Source organism: Pristis pectinata, chromosome 23 (genome assembly GCF_009764475.1).
Source record: "Pristis pectinata isolate sPriPec2 chromosome 23, sPriPec2.1.pri, whole genome shotgun sequence".
NCBI classification, from domain to species: domain Eukaryota; kingdom Metazoa; phylum Chordata; class Chondrichthyes; order Rhinopristiformes; family Pristidae; genus Pristis; species Pristis pectinata.
The window spans coordinates 6,342,886-6,362,720 of NC_067427.1; the positions used below are offsets into that span (position 1 = coordinate 6,342,886).

The 19,835-nt window shown below is 37.6% G+C and overlaps 1 protein-coding gene across 3 annotated transcripts in view; it reads left to right on the plus strand.

Moving 5' to 3' along the window:
* LOC127582006 (pre-B-cell leukemia transcription factor 3) overlaps positions 1–19,835 on the plus strand; it is a 160,421-nt gene that overhangs the window by 98,767 nt on the left and 41,819 nt on the right. For all 3 annotated transcript variants that reach the window (XM_052036914.1, XM_052036916.1, XM_052036915.1), the window contains one exon: positions 16,746–16,990. In XM_052036914.1, the coding sequence (XP_051892874.1) occupies positions 16,746–16,990 (245 nt within the window). The remainder of the gene's footprint in view (positions 1–16,745; positions 16,991–19,835) is intronic.

Here is a 19,835-nt window from a genome sequence, read left to right on the forward strand (position 1 = left end):
TCATTTCCAGTCTCTGCATAGAATTCTACCATATTATGATCACTCTTCCCTGGAGGTTCCTTATTAATCAGATTATTAATTAACCCTTTCACATTGCCTCTAAAATAGCCCATTTCATCATTGCTTGCTTGACATACTGATCAAAAAAACTATCTTGTATTTATCCTTTGAGTTCTTCTTCAGAATATTACTGCTAATTTGGGTTACCCAGTCTACGTCTATAATCCTTCTTGTACTAGCTTTGTTACGTGCACCTCTAGTTGAAGTTTTAAACTGTACCCTACATTACTACTACTGTTTGGTGCCCTTGCTGTTTCTTTGCCACCCTATGCTATCACCCTGTCTTTTCTTTTTAGCTTTCTCAATATATATTCACCAGAATGTTTCCCTTCCTTCCCCTACACTCCACCACACCTGCCTATTTAAAGTCTGCTCAGACTAATTCTGCTTCTTGATTTTTTCTCTATGTTATCTCATTCTTTATTATTAAGACTGCATCTCCTCATTATCCATTTGCCTGTCTCTTCTGGAAGTATCCTAGATTATTTTAATTCCCAACTTTGATCACTGTACAATCGTATGTCTGTAATGAGATGCTGTTATTTATAATTGTGCCATTAATTGTTAAGTTTGCTTCCTGCATTCAGATGAAGGGCCTTCAATTTTGTCTTTCTTCTCTGCTCTGCCAGTGTTTGTATACTTCTACCCTTCTTGACAGACTGGTTATCATCACTCATTTTGCCACCCTATGTTATCACCTTGTCTTTTCTCTTCAGCTTTCTCAATATATATTCACCAGAATGTCTCCCATCCTTCCCCTTCACTCCACCACACCTGCCTATTTAGTTTAAATCTTAGCCATAATCCTGTATCTACAATCCTGTATTTGTGTCATATGTGAATAGATGGGTTATGAAGGTGTTTACACAGTAGCATAAAAATTGCTGAAGGTGACATAAACTATTGCTATAGAGTTTTGAAGGAACAATATGAATGTTCTTTGTATAAAAAATCAGATTCATTCAGACCATGTAGAGTAATGGATGGCCTGTGAATGTTACATTTTGTATAATGAATATTCAGGGAGATGTGAATTACTAATGCACAAGTTGTTCCCTGTTGGTTTTAGATTTGTATTTGTGTTTGTACAAAGCTCTGTGTATGTCTAGAATTCATTTAATGAATTATTATTTGGTGTAACAAAGGGAAAGTGGGTGGTGGTAGAGGCAACATTGAAAAACATTTGGACAGCTACATGGATAGGAAAGGTTTAGGGGGATAGGGGCTCAAAGGCAGCCAAATGTGATTAGATTAACATTTTGGTCAGCAAGGACAATGTGGCCAAGGGTCTGCTTCTGTGCTGTGTAACTCTGAATCTATGAATCTACTTCCGTACATACAGAAAATAGCCAACAGATTGGGCAGCATCTGTGGAAAGGGAAAAAAGTGAATGGTTCATGATGAAAGCTCTGATTTTCCACTATTTTTTTCCTATATCTGGTCTCTTAATTTGCATGAGATGCCCTGTGTTCCTTAAAGTTGGGTATTAGTTACAAACTGAGTCAAATGCAGCAACACAACTCTCAGGATGAATACTGAGCATGAAAATTGGAGGAATATTGTTTTCACAACATCTAGTGGATCTTAAATTATGTGTATTGGTTCCTTTTGTCTGAAGTAATTTGGGACAGAATGTGTACTTCTCCTTATGTCAGTCTGGTATATGCTCATTCCCCAAAAATTTGCAATCTGCACTGGCTGTCAGATATTTCATGAAATGTAATAGATAAATATGTATTAGGTTGACAGCAAGCACCAACTTCTGGGGCTTTACTTAGATGTGCTGTACAGTTGCATGTGAATGGATTGTCATAATAAGATTAGGGAGGTGAACAGACAGTGACAGTGTTTGCAATTAAAAAAAATGGATGAATGCAAAAAGAGATAAATTATAGGTTGATTTCAGTGTGTGTTATGATGTGAAAATCTGAAGATTGAATGTTTTGTTGATTTCCTTGTGTTTTTGGAAAACATAGAAATATTCTGCATGCAAAGTCTATTAACATGCAGTTTTATGGACAAGTTCCAAACCAAGTATTGTGATCCTTCTTATAATTTCAGATTTAGATGATGTCTCCATTTTCCTTTTGCTTCAACTAATTGCTACATTTTAAAACAAAAGGCAAGAAAAATCCCAACCCCAAAATCTCTGTTGATCTCAGCTGACTTTGATAGGTCTGATTAATCAGACAGTACTTTCTGGAGTGTTTGATTATCTAATGGCATACCCATTTGGGTATATGTTTGTCATCACTAGTCCATTCAATATGCAGCAGGAAGCAAACAACTTCCTTTAAGCAAAGTAAGCTTCCAGGGTTAAAGTAAATGCACATCTTTGTACAGGAATAAATAAAAAGAGCAAGCTGAGTCAATAAGCTGGTTTGGTTGTGCCTACAGCCATAGAGGACAGCTCATTTTGTAGATGTGGGTGTTTTGTTTACATTTATAATGCAGCTTTATTTAATGCTGACAGATATAGCTTGTGGCAAATGTTAGTCAGAACATATGAGCAGTCATAATGCTTCTGTCATCTTATAGTGTGCTTTAGAAAATAAGCAGTTCACATCAGTTTCATTGAGGAAAAGATACAAGACAGCATCAACTCTACCGAGCCATTTATCGAGTTGTTTTACAAGTTGTGAATATGGCATTTTACAGCATCAGTAGAATTAGTCTTTGCTTGTGTCTGTGTATCTGAGCAGGGATAGCCATGAAGTTTATATGAAGAGAATAAAAGGAGGTAAGCAAATCAAAGTCACAGTTAAAATGTGCCTGCACAAATTGTGATTTAAATCCTGGGGAATGAGGAGGATCAAGGCTCACACATCAAAGCATTATCCTGGGAAAAAAAATTTGAACCACCTAATCTGGTTGCAAAAACTAACCTCATATTTTTGTACACCAAATTCATTATTTGTTTTGTTTGTGTAATATTTCAGCCCATGCATCTCAAACTTGCCCAGAAAGCAGTTATTTTTTTCAAATTGTGTGTCATTGTAAAATGCAGCCTTGGAGCCATTGAATTCATTAGCCTGCTGCCTAATTAACTTTTCCTGGTTTGATTACTGGCAGGGTATTGAGTATGAACCTGATGCTGTTGTGTCACTATTCAAACATTGACTGGAGTAGAGGAGGGCTTCATTTAGCTGTCTGATGCTTTGAATTACATAGAGAAGTCATGTAATAAGGTTTCACTCTCTGCACTCAGGCAAGTGTTGGTGGCATTTATGTCCAATTGAAATTAAGTACTGACTACCAATTAATTTATAGATTTATTTAAAAGTTAATATGCAAAATTGAAGGATAGTTAATGCTGTTTTAAAATAATTTTCTAGAGTTTTAGCATAAAGTCTTTTATTGACTCTTCTGCATGCAGACCCAATTATCATTGGACTGAACATGACCTTGATGAGGTGTGCCAGAGGTGATCAAGAAAGAGAGAACAATGATAATAGAATGGGAGCTGGAAGACTGACCTCTTCTTGATCGCTCAGTGTATCCAACTTAATGGTAATCTTTAAATTAAAAGGCAATAAAAATTGGATTACTTTACCAGTCCCTTTGACCAACTAGATGACTTGGCCTGTTTTCAGATAAAACAAAATGTGTTTTGATATAGTCTCACTTTAAGATTCCTTCTCCTTGTTGAATTATCTTGATTTTTTTTCTTGAATGCTTTAGCTGCTTTCACGCAGTTTGCTCTTATGCACTTGCATTGACTCCCAGTGCAGTTGGCAGGAACTCTCAAGTAAACTTTACTGGATTTCTCAGGCTACCTACTGGAAAGGTGTAATTTGGAAAAAAAAATCAGCTGTCTAGGTCAATGCTTGACTGTTGCAAGAAGCTCATTAACAGTCAAACTAAAGATTTTTCAATGTCTTATTTCCTTTATTTATAAAATGTTCTGTTTTTTGCTAGGGTGAAAAATGAGTCATGATACATTTTGTAGATTTAATTGAGGAAACAATATCGACCTATCTGGAAATTATTTCCGTTAGATGATCTAAAATTAAAGATCTTGTTCTTTTCCGGTCTTCTTATTTTTTTTGCTGCGGTGTGTAAACTGGATACAATTTTACTGTTGCTGCTGCAGCCTGTGGTAAAAACAGGCACCTCCCATGTCCCTATCTTTCCCCTTCTTTGACAGAGATACTGCTGCTGAAATTTAGGATTAAGGCAGACTCTGTTAATTTTGCTTATGTGCTACCACCCAGAAAATTGACTTCATCAGTCAACTTAGCCATGATTCTAATTTGGAGTCCTGTTTGGAATGAGAAAATGCCAGTTATGCTTAGAAAGAATTTTCTAAAAAGAAACAATGTTATTAGTAATGATGGTACATCCTTCTTCCATCAGGTAAATTAGTTCTCAAATAGTTCATATATAGAAATTGATTCACTTTTCACTCTTTCCCTGTACAAACTCTAAAACTTGTATGTTATGTGAAAGAATAACTGTTGCTTAAAAATTTTTGTTTAGGTGTAGTGTAACTATAATACGTTTTGCTTTAATTGGATTAATCTGTAATGTTGGAAGCAGCAGGTGGATTTTTGACAAATTTATTAATAATTCACTCAAATGAAATCTTCAATTTAAATATCTGAACAAACTTCATTCATTATTACAACAATAAAGAAAGATACTAAATACATTTATACACGTTGGAATAAGTTTAGTAAATAACATACACAAATTCAGATTCATTCTTTTTCAGCGTTTCTGCATAAGTGATTTGTTGCAGATTTGTATAAAGTTTCCTGCATTAGTATAGTGACAACATTTTAAAAGTACGTTTTCGGAAACTGGTTTCAGCCACCCCAGTAACTTTTAGGGGGTTTGTCCAGTCTTGATTTATTATGGAGATCTCCATATATTTTTCTTGAGATGACTGTGATTGCTTTCTTTAACTCTCTGCTCCTGTTCATTGGATGGCCCAGTTCTTTTACCCCAGTTTTATTGCTAAGCTTATCCAAGTTTTTATTGTTACTTTTATTTGATTTCTAGAGTCAGAGTCTCTGATTTTTTTTCGGGACAGTGAGTATGATATTTAAGATCTGTCTGGTTATGGTTCTTAAAACCCCCTAATATATGCTTTTCTTGTTGATCATTCACTTGTGTACATTTCTTATAGCTCTGAAACACTATTCTTTTTTAGTTAAACTGTTAAATTTGCCTATTTTGAATATGAATCCACTGTTCTCAAGTGTCCCATCAACTATTTTGTCACCAAGTTAGTATGTATTTCTGAATTCTTGGGCATTTATCATTTGGAGTTTGCTTCACCCCTTCTACGTTTATGTCAAATGGGTGTAGCTGCAACAGCATTCAAGAATTGCAACACTACCTGGACAAATCTCCTTGGTTAATAACTCATCCACAAGCTTAATCCATTTCCTTTATTATGAGTATTGTATGGTTGCATTGAAGTACATTGTAGCCACTCACCAAACTTCCTCCAGCATCATTTTCCATACTCATGACCTCTACCACCTGGAAGAGCAGGGGCAGTCGACGGATGAGTACCTCAAGACACCCAGGTTTCACATAATTATGTTCTTGACTGATTGCTCGGTATCTGAATGGCTTCATTGCAGTTCTTTCATTCCCCATGAACTGCAGCAATTCAGAGGCCCTTCACTTTCTTCTGAGGAGAGTAGTGGTTCCTTCATAGGCTTGTCCAAATCACGATAGTTCTTTCCCAAATTAAGTTGGTGTGTGGATCTTAAAGTACTGAAGGTGCTGTAGATTGCTCATGGACAGGGTGGAACAACAGTCTGATGTACTCATCAGAGTGACTGGTGCTACTATAGTATCTTAATGAAGTGATGGCCTAGAATATATGCCCCTGAATTGGCCAACGCAATGGATGATGCTGGCAAGACTATTAGTAAGATTAATTATTAACCACCAACTTCTACTCAAATCACATTTTCATTTAAATGAATTGGTCACTCAGAAAGTGTTGGTGCCACTGGCATTTTTAGAAAGGATGAAAAGGGGCGAAGGTTATCTTTTTTAAAAAAAGATCTTAAAATTTAAAAATAATCATTAAACCGTGGGTGCTCAAACCAGGGTACATGTAAATGAATGGGACCACGGATAGGATAAGATGTCTTTATTAGTCACATGTACATCGAAACACACTGTGAAATGCATCCTTTGCGTAGAGTGTTCTGGAGGCAGTCTGCAAGTGTTGCCACGCTTCCGGCGCCAACATTAGCATGCCCACAACATCCTAAACCGTACGTCTTTGGAATGTGGGAGGAAACCGGAGCACCCGGAGGAAACCCATGCAGACACGGGGAGAACGTACAAACTCCTTACAGACAGCAGCCGGAATTGAACCTGGGTCGCTGGCGCTGTAAAGTGTTATGCTAACCACTACGCTACTGTGCCGTGAAAGGGAGAAAACATGTAAAAATACTTAGCCTTTTGAAAAATATGCATGTGAAGTTATTTATTAAAGAAGTATTTGCAACTCATTTTTAGGCCATATATTTTGATGACTGCTGAATCTTTGTGAAACCACCTAGTTGAATCTCTGCCAGGCAAGGTGTGTCAACCTTAAAATTGAAAACGTCCATCACACTGCCATCCTTGGTTATATCTGGTATTGCAGGTTTGCCTGTGGGACTGACATTCCCTTGAAAGTTTTCCCATACATCACCTACCAAATAATGCAGGAAGTACCCTGAAAACCACATGTTTTTCCTTTGGAGGGGGGGGGGGGAAATACTGCTCCCCTAGCATATTTTGGATATGAATGTAATAATTCGCTGCAAGAAAAAAGTCAATGATGTTTTATAATTATTGTGGAAGATGTTTCAAATTATCTTACCCCCAAACTCTCATTGAATTGAAGCATGCTGCTGTATAAAAGTGTTTTACATGTTGTTGGGGCATTACGATGAATGCTTTACAGATTTCATCTTTGGGAAAATATTGTACTGATTTAGGCATATGACTGGAAGCACATTATTGCGCTCAGTTGCCAGTGCTCTGTGAGGAATATGACATTTATTTTTGGCTGATGTATAGTTAATTAGTGTGGGAAAACATGGATGCATGCCCAGACATTATATTACACAGATGTTCAGATAGAAGTTTAAGTTAGCAAACAGTGCACAAAATATTGTAATATATTAAAATGCACAATAGTTTCTGGCTGCAAAAACAGAAGTTTTCATTTTGGGTTAAAAAGACAGTAAATACCTTTTAGTTGTTAATCTCCAGGACTCTGCATTAAGCCTGCAATTCTTCCGTAATTTTTCTTAGCTTTAAATATGCCTTTGTGGCGACTCACCGTCTAGTCGGGCGAACCGGCTCGGCAGTCGGGTCGTGCAGCGTCGGAGCGACGAGGCCCAAGATGGCGGCGGGCCTCGTCTTTCCGAGCGACGGGGAGAACCCGCGCGCGGGAAAGTCCTGATGACGTAGGACTTACGTCATTGCCGGTTTTTTTGGGCGGGAGTTTTTCTCCCTTAAAGGGCCCGCACAAGGCGGGAAAATAAACCAGTTCTGTTTGGCAATCCTCCGAGTAGAGTCTTGTTTTATTCCGCGGTAGCAACCGCTACACCTTTGAAATAAAACAAGTTGCTCAAGACAGCTTTTCACTTTAGTTTCTTCATTAAGAGCACCTTGTATCAATTTGCTAAGTGAATCCAACTTCCCAAACCCTTGTTTTGAGCCTCCTGGACTCCAGTCTAAGTTGTCATATCATTGAAACCAATCGTAATTTAATGTTGCTCTCTTATCTCTGCCCAACTTGTACCGTGTAATCATTTTGAATCTGAATTAATGTATTATTTTCCACCCCAGATTTATATTCTCCACCAAGTCTTGGTTACACAGCCAGACAAGTTGCAGAAACCATGTGCACTACTACTGACACATTCCCATGACCACAAGGCCCTAATCAGCAAATTTTGTGCATTTTCAGAGAAAGTTCAAAAAGTGCTGATTTAATCCAGAAGGCCCAAAGGAATGAGCGTTAAAAGCTGCAACATTTGCGGTGCACTACCAATTAGCTCAAATGTACTTTTTGTGCTGTTCAGTACATGCTTACCAATTCCCTTCCTCTTACTGCTTTGAAATCCATAATTCTTGGAATCAAACATGGCTCAACAAATTACCTCCCCTGATAACTTAAAGTTCCTGTTCTGGACATGTCCTTTTTTTTTGGTGGCATTATTGGCTATTATGCTCTAAGATATATTAAATGTCTTCTCTGAATTTTAGTTAGAACTTTGGGTGGCAATGTATGATAATCTAAATAATGTAATAGGTAACGTTTTGTGAATAATGTTTATCAGTTGTTTGAAACTGTATTCTAGGTCCTAGACTATGCGGTGACAATGTCATGGGAGATTTGTTTAATCTCTGTAGTAATAAGTTTTAATTCTATAATACAAATGATCAGATGCAGTCTAACAGTAAGGAGGTTCTGTTGAAATGTTGGGAAATTCAACGACAGTGATTAATTTTGCAATTAAACTTTACAACTCCAATTCAGTTAATGTTTTACTCCAAAACTACTATAACTTTAAACCTTGTTGGGGAAAATGACATGTGATTGCTCAAGGAATTGTTACAATGTACAGTACCTCTTGAGCCTGATGTCAAGCAGCATAGCAAGTTCCAACATGTGTTGACTTGTCCTGAAAATAATCGGAATGAAAATTCCACCTCCTATTTTACTTACTGCTCATTTCAGATGTAGTTTGATATGATAATTTGTAATAATAATTTTCCAATGTTCCAACAATCACTGAATTGGCTACTAAGTATAATTTATTTGCAGTAATTTCATCAACTTTTGATGAACACAGTATTGTTTGACATACAGGAATGCAGCTGTTTCAGGGAGCTGTGTTCCATAATTCCTTTTTTTCTCGGTTTTGTTTTACCATGTTTTATTTAAATACTGGCAGAGGATTCTATATCAGAATGTGGTACTGGGATATTATAACCCAGGGCTATATAATTTTATAAAACCATATCTATTATTTAGAATACATTAGATAGAAAAAATATTCCCTGTAGTCTCAACTTCAAAGGAGCATATGTCTTTAATGTGTATTAGTGCTGTAGATAATTTATTAAAATAGTGTAACCCGAATGGTAAAAGAGCAGGTGTTAATCCCCAAGCAATACCTGTATTCTAAAAACTGAATTTAAATTTGAAAATCAATATCATGAGTATTTTTGAGGATCTATGTCATTCAACTATCTATGTAGGGCCATTGTGTTGGGAGGTGTGGGTTCTAATTAACAGTGAGGAACTCAGTCTAATTAAAGTATGAGGTGATGTTCCTGACTCTCACCTCGTGTTATTGGCTTGATTCCCTTTTCCAGCTTGGAGCTTGTGACTTCCAAAGCTTGAACCAAATGGAATGGAAAACACAATGCTTGAACCAGCTGCCAAAGATTAATTGTACCAAAAAATCAAACTGATGTACATCTACTGGTGCACACGTAGTATGCGATTAACTCTGGTTGTGGCCAGTATACGTGCAGACATTTGTTGCTGCTTGACCTGTTTTTGCATTAGTCATCTGAATCCCTACATGTCTAATTAGGCCACGAGAAAAGACCTGGCTCACATACTATACCAATGACTAGCCTGTGGGTGTTTTTTAAGGGGCTTTCAGTAATACATTTGCATCTTTGCCTGGGGTCTGAATAAAGAATCACCTAAGGAAAATCCTAATAAACAATAATGAGATTGTATTGGCTGGTAACGGTACTCTCCCTTGCCACTGTTTGTGATCACTGAAGCCTGCCAGTGGTCTACAGACCAGTGTTCACTGGCTGTGCGCCCACTCGGGCAAAAGGTCACATGAATAGGTGATAGACCTTGTTTACCAATTATCACATTTCCCAGTGGGCTGTCATTTCGAATGACACTTTCCAGAAATGTCAGCATTTCAGTAGGGCTGTGATTAATTTTGGTGTGCCTGATGTACAAGATGTTTGCTTCAGTTATCTTATCCCTCTGCACTGTTTCACAACTCTCAGCCTCTTGTATTTGACACTCTCAAATTCAAGATACATGGAAGAAGCTACCTGATCTGACAGGGTCCTTTGTAGACAGTGAGTGCCCTTGTTTTCCCTTTTGCTCTTAAAGGTAGACATCAAATCAAGTAGTAGAGAGAACATACCTCTGTTCAATATACGGGATTGTTTAATTTGGAAGTTATCTGAGAAAAAGAACAATTCTCTTGTATACTGAAAATAATGGCATATTGCTCATTATATAGCTACTGAAGTAGTTTTCCAGTAACCGGGAAGGTTGTGAGTAAAAAAAATTGGAGGAAGCTTCAAGTATCTGAAATTCTTTCAGTTAAAGTATTGTGACTGCATAGTTCTTCCAGTACTTTATTACTTGACTTCTTGGAAGGTGATGGGGGTGAGGGAGAGAAGGAAAAGGGGGGACAAAGGGGTGGGGCTTGCATAACATGAATGACTTAATAACTTAAGTCCTATTTGCAACTATTTTTCAGAAGAATGAAAGTTTAAAGTTCATTTTGGAATTTGAATTCATAATCTAGGCAAACAGTCTGTACAGTTCTGTGTTAGTAACATCATTGGTCTAAAAATTCTGGTACAATGTCCTGGGAATGAGATGATGAAGTCCTTCACAGAAAATCGAAGACTTGCTGTGTGAATCATGGTTTTCTTTGTCAGTCCTTCATACATCCGAGGAACCCAGACTTATGTAATGGTGTACAACAAAGCGGAGCATAGGTCTGCCAATTCTATGATTTTTCCATCATGCATGCATGACTTGCAAATGACATAGGCTTCTCATGCAGAAACAGACCTACACCGTGTTTGTGAAGCTCATTTCATTACTGGTTAAAGAGGAGTTTCCAGTGGAGGTCCCAGGCCATAAAGTTCTAGGAAAATTAGGCCATAAAACTAGGAAACCGCTGCAAGTAAATCCCACTTTATATTACATTGCTCTGAATTATTCTCCCTTGGGCCTCTCAAACCCTCTTGACTCAACCACTCCTGCAACCCCCCCCCCCCCAACCCACCCCTCAAATTCACTCTCTATAAGGGTTGGTGAGCCAACCCTTATAACAAACATTTAATTTTGATTCTCCATCAGGAGTCTTTCCCCTGTGTGTCCAGTTCTCCCACCTCCCCCAAACAATGAGAACTTCATTAACAATAGAATTTGTCAACAGCAGGACTTTGAAGGAAGCATACTGTATTTCTCCAGGAAAGTACTGTATTTCTCCAATGCCAAAGAGATTCTCAGTTACCATAATTTACATGAAGTATTAAACCATGATTCCCATGATTCAGGTAGAGATTAAAAATCTGAAGAGACATTTTTTTAGGAAGACCAGAAGTTTCCTCTGAACCAACCTCACCAATTCAGATCAATTCTCATTTGTATCATTGCTTTTTGTTGGAACTTGGTTTGTGTTTGCTTTTGTGCCATCAGTCTACGCATTGTAAAATTAAAAGAGTCTGAAACAATAACAAAATCCTTGAAATATTCACCAAGTCCAGTAGTGTCTGTGGAGGGAGAAATAGGTGTAATGTTTTAGCTTGATGACCTTTGATTGGAAATCAATTGGGGATGAAGGGAGAGGGATCAAAGCAGGGATCAGGCAGGGATCGAAGGTAGAAGTGGCAGGATAGGTGCAGGGAGAGATTGAGGATCTTGGATGATGAAAAGGTAGTAGATCAGGAGGGTCTGGAACTTGGCTTCAGGTGAGCATAGGATATATGTGGTCAGGTCCAATTTTCTCCATAGAGCTTCGAATATAACAGTGTCACCTCCTGCACCTTGTTGTAGAAGTTGTCAGGAGACTAGGGTGTTTCATGCCTGGCTAAATTTCTAGCGTGACATTATTGGATTTTACTCCAGCAAAAAAATTGATTTTCTATTGTATATTGCCAAAGGGAAATATTGTTATGCAATTAAATTTCTGGGCAATAGTTTCCATGCTCTTGAATTGTTAAAGTGAAATGAGCCAATACAGCAGACAAATAATTGCTTGGTAAATTTAAAATGCATTCTCTTTAGGTCTTTTTCGAATAGTTGGGGGCAACCTCTTGTGCTACAAAGTTCTATGATTCAGTAGCTGTGTAATAAAATATTTATTCATCACACCTATTTGATTTTAGATCATTGGGTTTGCTGCTTTACAACTCTGAATGAAAATAAACAGGCTTCATATTAGAATCCAATGAACTCACATTAGAAGGATTGGGACCAGAGTGTGGGAACGCAATGACCTGATTCTGTTGTTCTGTTATACTCTGGTGCAAAGTTATAGCCACCAGGAGAGTCTGTACTATTCTATTTAAGATGGTTTTGTGGGAAGAATAACGTAACAGCTGGATTTATTTTGTTGCTCATAAGTTTCTTCCATGACTTTTACTGTATATGTTGTAATATTTGTTGGCAGCTTACTGGATTGGCAGGACCTGGATCATGAGGCTCTGTAGAAATTAATTAGAGTGTGTACTGTAAAAACCATGTAAAAAGGAAGTTTAGTCATAACGGCTGTACATACTGAGGCACTGGCTGTGGAAAGGGTTGTGCCAAAAGGAAACATAAGTATAGATGATGGAAACAAATTGTTCCTAAAAATCCTTACAAATCATGTTTTTCAGAGTGTTTTTTCCTTTCATCGTCTTCCTAGAAACATCCCATGTCCAAATTATAAACCCTCATCCTCAACTAATTTGGACTGCACAATGTATTAGAGTAATAAATGTTTTAATTTTAATCTTTCACATACCAGCTGGTAAAAGCTGATTTAAAACAAGCAGCCTTGTAGCCTCTCTCTAGCCTGCCTTAGAACATAAAGGAAATAAATGAAATACACAAGATGAAAAGAATACTTGCCCCTCCCACCCACAGTTTAGATTTCATATATTCACCAAATTGGATGTAATTTATTTCAGAATTTATAAGTGGTTAATCTATAGTTATTTCAGGTTTATTTTCTTTGTTTATTCCACAAGGCAGAACTCCTCTCTGCTTTCGAGCCCACACATTTAATGAAACATTATAAAACTGGCATCTGGAGACCTCAGAGGACGTCTCTTGGAAGCTGGAGTTTGGGCAGTTGGGTAATCATTTTTATTCTGTTTATTTTCCAAATAGAAATAGACATGTATGATAAAAATGTCATCCACACTCTACACATTGTCCCCTGTAACAGAATTAGATGTCAATTCTTAATGTCTAGCTCTGTTTTTCTTTTCTATGAACGGATGCATTATTGCTCACAGGAACTTGACTGTAATATATGGTAAGAGACAAGTAGCTCTTTATGGCCAGTGATTATTCGGTTTGAATGAAACCTGTGATTTATGGCCATTTAACAGAAAAGTCTTGTAAATTCCCAGTGTTGCATTTTTCCTCCATACAGAACAAGACAAGTGAAAGTGACAACTGGGTTAGCCTGGAAAGTGGAATGCATAGTGCTTCAGAATGTGTTATACTTAATAAACCTGACATGAGAAGCGTGCACATACAGTACCACACCAATGCTTTATGCAAGAGTGAAAGTGACATTAGCTCTCAGACTCACACAGTGTATGTTCAGCTAACAGTGCTGTCAATGCACATCTGTTCCATCAATGGTTTGGACAGGAAGGCAGCACCTGGGCCTACTGAAGACAGCTTTTCAAAGCTATTCAGATTAGATTTGCATAGAATGTATTGTTCTTAAAAACACCCATCTTCAAAAGAAAATAACTAAGTACTGGGGAAAAAAGCATTTCATTCTAATAATTAGTTTGACAAGGAAATAAACTGTATTTAAAAAATATTGTAGTTATCAATTTCCAAAAAAAAATCCATTGAAGTCAAGTGGGTAAGGGACTTTAAATGATATTCCCACACCCCCTTATAATTCTTGAAAAACACTGAGATAATATTTGGCTACAAGATTTGCATGCCCAATGACTAATACTGTCTTTTTTATTTGAGGCAGCAGATGGGGTAGAGGCAGAAATGTTGCAACATTTCATTTTATTATTATGTGAATATTTGTCATCCCAGCATCCATCAATCTATGTGCTCAAAGTTAATTTAAATCCAGCAAAGAATTTTCAGCATGCAGCTAAGCACAAACTATCATTAAAAAAAATGTTGTGCAATTTATAAATGGCTGGCAGGTTTCAACTGAAGAATTTGCTGCAAAGAGTGGTGGAGAGTGGTCAAGCAAGTAATTCTAATAGGATCAGACCTTATGGAGCACTGCCCTCCCCTCATTTCAAGCTGCACCACTTGACAATGACCAGGGAGGCAGGAATAATCACTCAAGATTTTGGTCCCTTTTTCTTGACTTGCATGTTTAAGAAGCCTCTGTTCCAAGTCACTGCAGGGTTGCTCATACACGGGGACTGTAAATTTGGATGAAAACATGTTTCCAGGTGAATGCCAGAAGAAAGGTTTGGGTGAGGGGAGAGGGAACGAAGTTTTAAAGTTAAAACACTGTTCACTATAATTGATGATCCGAAATAGGAACATGAAATTCTGGAAATGTGCTGTAGGGTAAGTAAGTATCTGAATGAAGAATAGGGTAAATATTCAACGTATGGGCCTTTATCACATCTGGCAGTCAAGCTCAGATTCTTTTTAAAGGATTTACATAGAGCTGCTGAAACATATCCAAAAAAAAACAAGTGTTTTTTTTGGTGAATTCAATCTCTGGAATTACCCAGGAAAAGTACATTAATGACAAGAACATCCCATTTCAAATGTTTGTTAGTTTCCCCATTGTAATATGCCATTAAGATCTGGATCATACCAAAATTGTGTATGCAAAAGACATTTGTTTTGGGTTCTACAGTATAGCTTTGGTCAGTTCTAATCTTTTTTTTATAGATCAAAAGCTTTCCAAGTATTAATGTGTTGTTAATGAGCTGTTGAAAGTCTCTGAATTGCAGTCAGATTATTAGGAGTGAATGCTCTTGTAATCATACAATTTGATGGGATTTGGGAGGTTTTCACATCTGTTTTGAATAGAGAAGGATATGAGTTTCTTTGGAGAATGCTTTGTAATATTTTTGACCTGTAATTTATTTATTGGCCTTTGAATGCAGTGTTCTACGCAGATGCACATCCCCATTATCCGAAAGGGCAGGTGTGCTGCATATTGAAAGACTGCTAATTAGGATATGCTGAGAGATGAGCAAAACCCTGTATCATTAGAAAAGCAAGTGTACTATTAAACAGTGTTGCAGTATTTCTATTTTGGCCAGTGTGCAAGCATATTAAAATGGGTGTACAATTTGAGCTTCAACAGCAGATTAACGATTGTTATATTATATTTAGCACAGCAGGATAAAGAGAGATTCGCTGTCATGTGAATTTAAGTAAATGCCACATATATGTTTAATTAGATGAGTCATAGAGTTGTACAGCACAGAAACGGGCCCTTTGGCCTACCACGATCATGCTGATCTCTTTGCCCATCTGCACTAATCCCATATGCCCGCATTAAGACCATACCCTTTATGCGTTGCCTATTTAAGTATCTATCTAAATGTCTCTTAAATACAGTTATTGTATCTGATTCTACTGTCTCCTCTGGCAATGCATTCCAGACATCAACCACTCTCTGTGTAAAGAAAAAAATCTTTCCCCTCAGATCCCCTTTAAAACTCTTTCCTCTTATCTTAAATCTGTGCCCTCTTGTTTTGATACCCCTATCATGGGAGAAAGATTTTGACTATCTATCTATTCCTCTCTTAATCTTGGATGCAAGTCCTTCAAATTTAGGAGCTTTATGTGATTTGCTTGGTATGGGTTTTGAATTGTTCAGTGTCCTGGTGAAGGCAGTGTTTAAAACTGTGATGTGTGATTTTTTTTACTGCATTCTGTGGTAGTGTCATTATCTGATAATCTAACTTTGTTATATTTGAAGTTTTACTCTTTAGCTTTGTGGTGATGATATGCAGTGAAGTGTGCTTGACTATCTTGGAGCAACCTTTTGTTAATCTCCACTGATGAAGGAATAAACATATTTGTCATCAATGTGTTATTATTCATCCAGAACAAAACAATGTCTAAAAATGAATTAACCTGCATTAGTTGTCTTTAAAAAATGTCTATTACCGCAGAACAATGTAGCTGTAAATGTATCACAATTGGAGAGAAAATTATCCTTGGTTATTAGTGCCAATGCATGTGAGAATATTGACAACCAGTTAAGATATTGGAAATGAATTGTAAGTAGAACTGATACCCATTTCTCAAATGCATTCAGTGCTAGTGACCACAGATGAATTTCTTCCAAAGTACCTGATTAAAGGTTGTTATCTTAATGCCATGGTTTCATCTTGCTTGCCTCTGAGCATATTTTTTTCTAGCATACTTTCTAGTATATGGTTAGTGTAGCCTTGACACAACGAGTATGCTTGTATTTCTAAAATTTTGCTGGATTTCATTGTTGATGTCGTGTAAGTCATTCCATATAGTTTGTGTGTGAACAAAATAAGCCCAGGCACAGACCTTGGCCTGACACATGTCATTGTTCCTATGATTCTGTAATTCCAAGGTTGGTGTCCTTTGAGGCTGATGTGTAATAGATCAATGAGCACTTGTTTCACTGCTGATTTTAAAGTAATTTAGTTGGACACTGGTTATTGTTCTTAAATTCCCATTTTTTTTGTATGAATTCTGAATGTTGCCTGTTTTCTTTTTCCAGGTCTCAGTATCAGAGGCGCACAGGAGGAAGAACCACCAGATCCCCAGCTAATGAGACTTGACAACATGTTGCTGGCGGAAGGGGTTTCTGGACCAGAGAAAGGTGGAGGGGCGGCAGCGGCAGCAGCGGCGGCAGCAGCGTCAGGGGGATCAGGATCAGATAATACTGCGGAACACTCAGATTACAGAGCCAAATTATCCCAGATCCGACAGATCTACCACACAGAGCTTGAAAAATATGAACAGGTATGACCGTCGATGAAATTAGTTTTAATCATGGCACTGAAGTGCCTGCTCTGTGATAACATTATAGGAAGGGCAATTTCAACATTGATAATGTTTGTGTACACATTCTCCACAGCTTTGCTTTGATTATACCTTGATTATGTTATAACCTTGAGACATGGACTGGCTCTGAATCCAGCTGAAATCCATAAAGTGCTGTAGAGTTTAATTATGACCAACTCATTTTGAACTTGAACAAACAGCGTTTGCCTGGAAAAATTGTCTCCAGCTGCAGTTTTGTTCCTGCCAACTTCTGAACAAAGAAACGAAACCTGTGCTTCTGCTGATTTTGCCCCATAACCCCTTGTGTACGCAACTGTATGCAAATATGTATCAACTATTGTAAATTTGGAAGTGCAAGTAAAATAGGCAGAGAGAGGGAGTGAGAGATTTGGATTCCTGACAGCGGAAAAGAGAGCTGCCCCTGTCTCTACAAATGTGCTTCACAGAAAAAAAAACATGCTTTTGTTTGCATCTTTTTTCCTATGTGGCTTGGGAAATCAGAGGTTTGGAGAGATCAATGGCTACATCAGCGTGCTTGTATGAAATAAAATTCTTTTGCTGTGGATGAAAAGGCTATGGCCAAGTCAACAGTGTTCTATGACAGAGTATTTGACCAAATTCTTTTAAGAACAATGATTTCTGATTTTCTTCACTAGTGGCCCTAACTCTGGTTCTGGTTTAGCTGGATGTTGAGGTTAATGGCAAATTGAAATGTTGCCCTGGCCACCAAGTTAAACCTGAAAACCTGTGGCGATTGTGGCTCGATGTTGAGCAGAGAGGAGAACTCAAATTCTAAGTTTCTCCTTAGAAAAATATAAGATGATATTGAAATATTTATATCAAATTTTGTATCATAATGCTCCAAAGTACTTTGCAACCATTTAAAAACTTATGAAGTGTTGGTATTCTAATTATGTAGGCATATTCAACAGCCTGTGCATGGGAAAATGCCACAATCAGCAATGAAATCAGCAGTTGAATTATTTTTGTGGTATTGGTAAAGGGATAAATATTGTTCAGGAGACTAAACATCTTTCAGTAATGCCAGGAAATCTTTTACATGCATCTTATCAGGCAGTCAGAGAGCTTCACGTAGACATCCAAGTCAAAGATGACACCTCCAACAATGCAGGATGCTGCTGCACTATTAGTCTTGATTATCTTCTGACCGCGAGGCAAGAGAACCTTGGCTGAATGAAGTTGACACTTGTATATGATTAATCTCACTAAATGATCCCATCTGATTTTTGAGCTGAAATGGCAGATGACTTCTTCTTGGGGAAAAAAAGAGAAAAACTAGTTTGAAGAATTCATTCACTCTTCAGTGACTCTAATTTTTGTACTGACATGACCACAGCAAGGTAGTAGATTTATGTATTAATAATTTGGGATGTGTGTCATGCCTTCCTCTGCTCCTCAAGGACACTTTTTCTGTGTGATATATTTAGCATTGTCAACTGCCTGTTTGTTTCATTTCTGATTGTGGTATTTTCCCATGCACAGGCTGTTGAATATGCCTATGTAATTAGAATGCCAAAGGGAGGAAAGATTGGAATAAAAAACAAACAGTGGTTAGGTTTAGGGCCTTGAGTTCAATTTGCATGGCTATTAACACCAGGTACTTGGAATGGAGCAGATCTTAAGGACAAGAAGCAGAAGTAGGCCATTCAGCCCTCATATCTGCTCAACAATTCAGAAAGATGACGCCTGATCTTTATCTTAGCACCGCCTTCCTGCAACAATCCAATATCCCTTGGATCCATTAATATCAGATCTGCCTTGACTGATCCATCACAGCCTCTTGTGTAGAGAATTCTTGGGTACAAAATATTTTCTCATCCTGTCCTGAATGGCCAACCCCTTATTTTGAGGCTGTGACCCATGGTTTTAGACAACCTTGCCAAGGGAAACATCATCCTTGCATTACCCTGTAAAACTCTGGACGAATTCTGTACATTTCAGAGAGATTTCCTCTCATTTTTAGTAAAACTTCAGGAGCAAAAGCCAGTCTGCTTAATCTGAAGGACAAACCTCAGTTCCCAAAAGTCAAACTGGTAGACCTTCATTGCACTCCTCTTTTGCAAGTATACCCTTTCTTGGGTAGAAAGACTAGACCTGTACACAATATTTCAGATGTGTTCTCATCAGGCTCTCTATATAATTGCAGTAAGGCATTTGTATTCTTCTACTCAAATGTCCCTGCAACAAAGGCCAGTAAAACATTTGACTTCCTAATGCTTTCCTTGAACACCAATAGTTCAATCTCACAGCATTTAAAAAGAATTCTCGACCTTTCTATTATAAAAGCCATTATTTCAATGCAGACCCAGGTAGTTACTCCTGGTGCCCTAACTGATGTTTATTCCTCAATCCACATTACTGGAGCAGATTATCTGGTCATTTGTGGGAGTTTGTTGTGGACAAATTTCCTACATCACACCACTTCCCTCCACTTCAAAGGGACTGAAGAGGCTCATAAATGCAAGGCTGTCTAAAATATAGATAAGTTATTTTTAAGGGGAGAAATTGAGTATGCCTAGCATATCTTGAGAGATTTTTAATGGCTAGTCACACAACTCATCTTCAGAGAGAGTCAGAGTATATTGTCAAGAGTTCAAAGAATGCTCTCTCTCCCTTGGTGACTAATCTCCTGTTTCTTACCTTCTTTGTGCTAGTTTTTATCAGCTGAAGCCTGTGCACAGATGTCATTATCAGAATTTCTCCAGATGATGACTAGGTTTATACTGTAGGAGTTTTTACTCTTACCATCAATATATTTTATACAGTATAGATCTGCACAGTT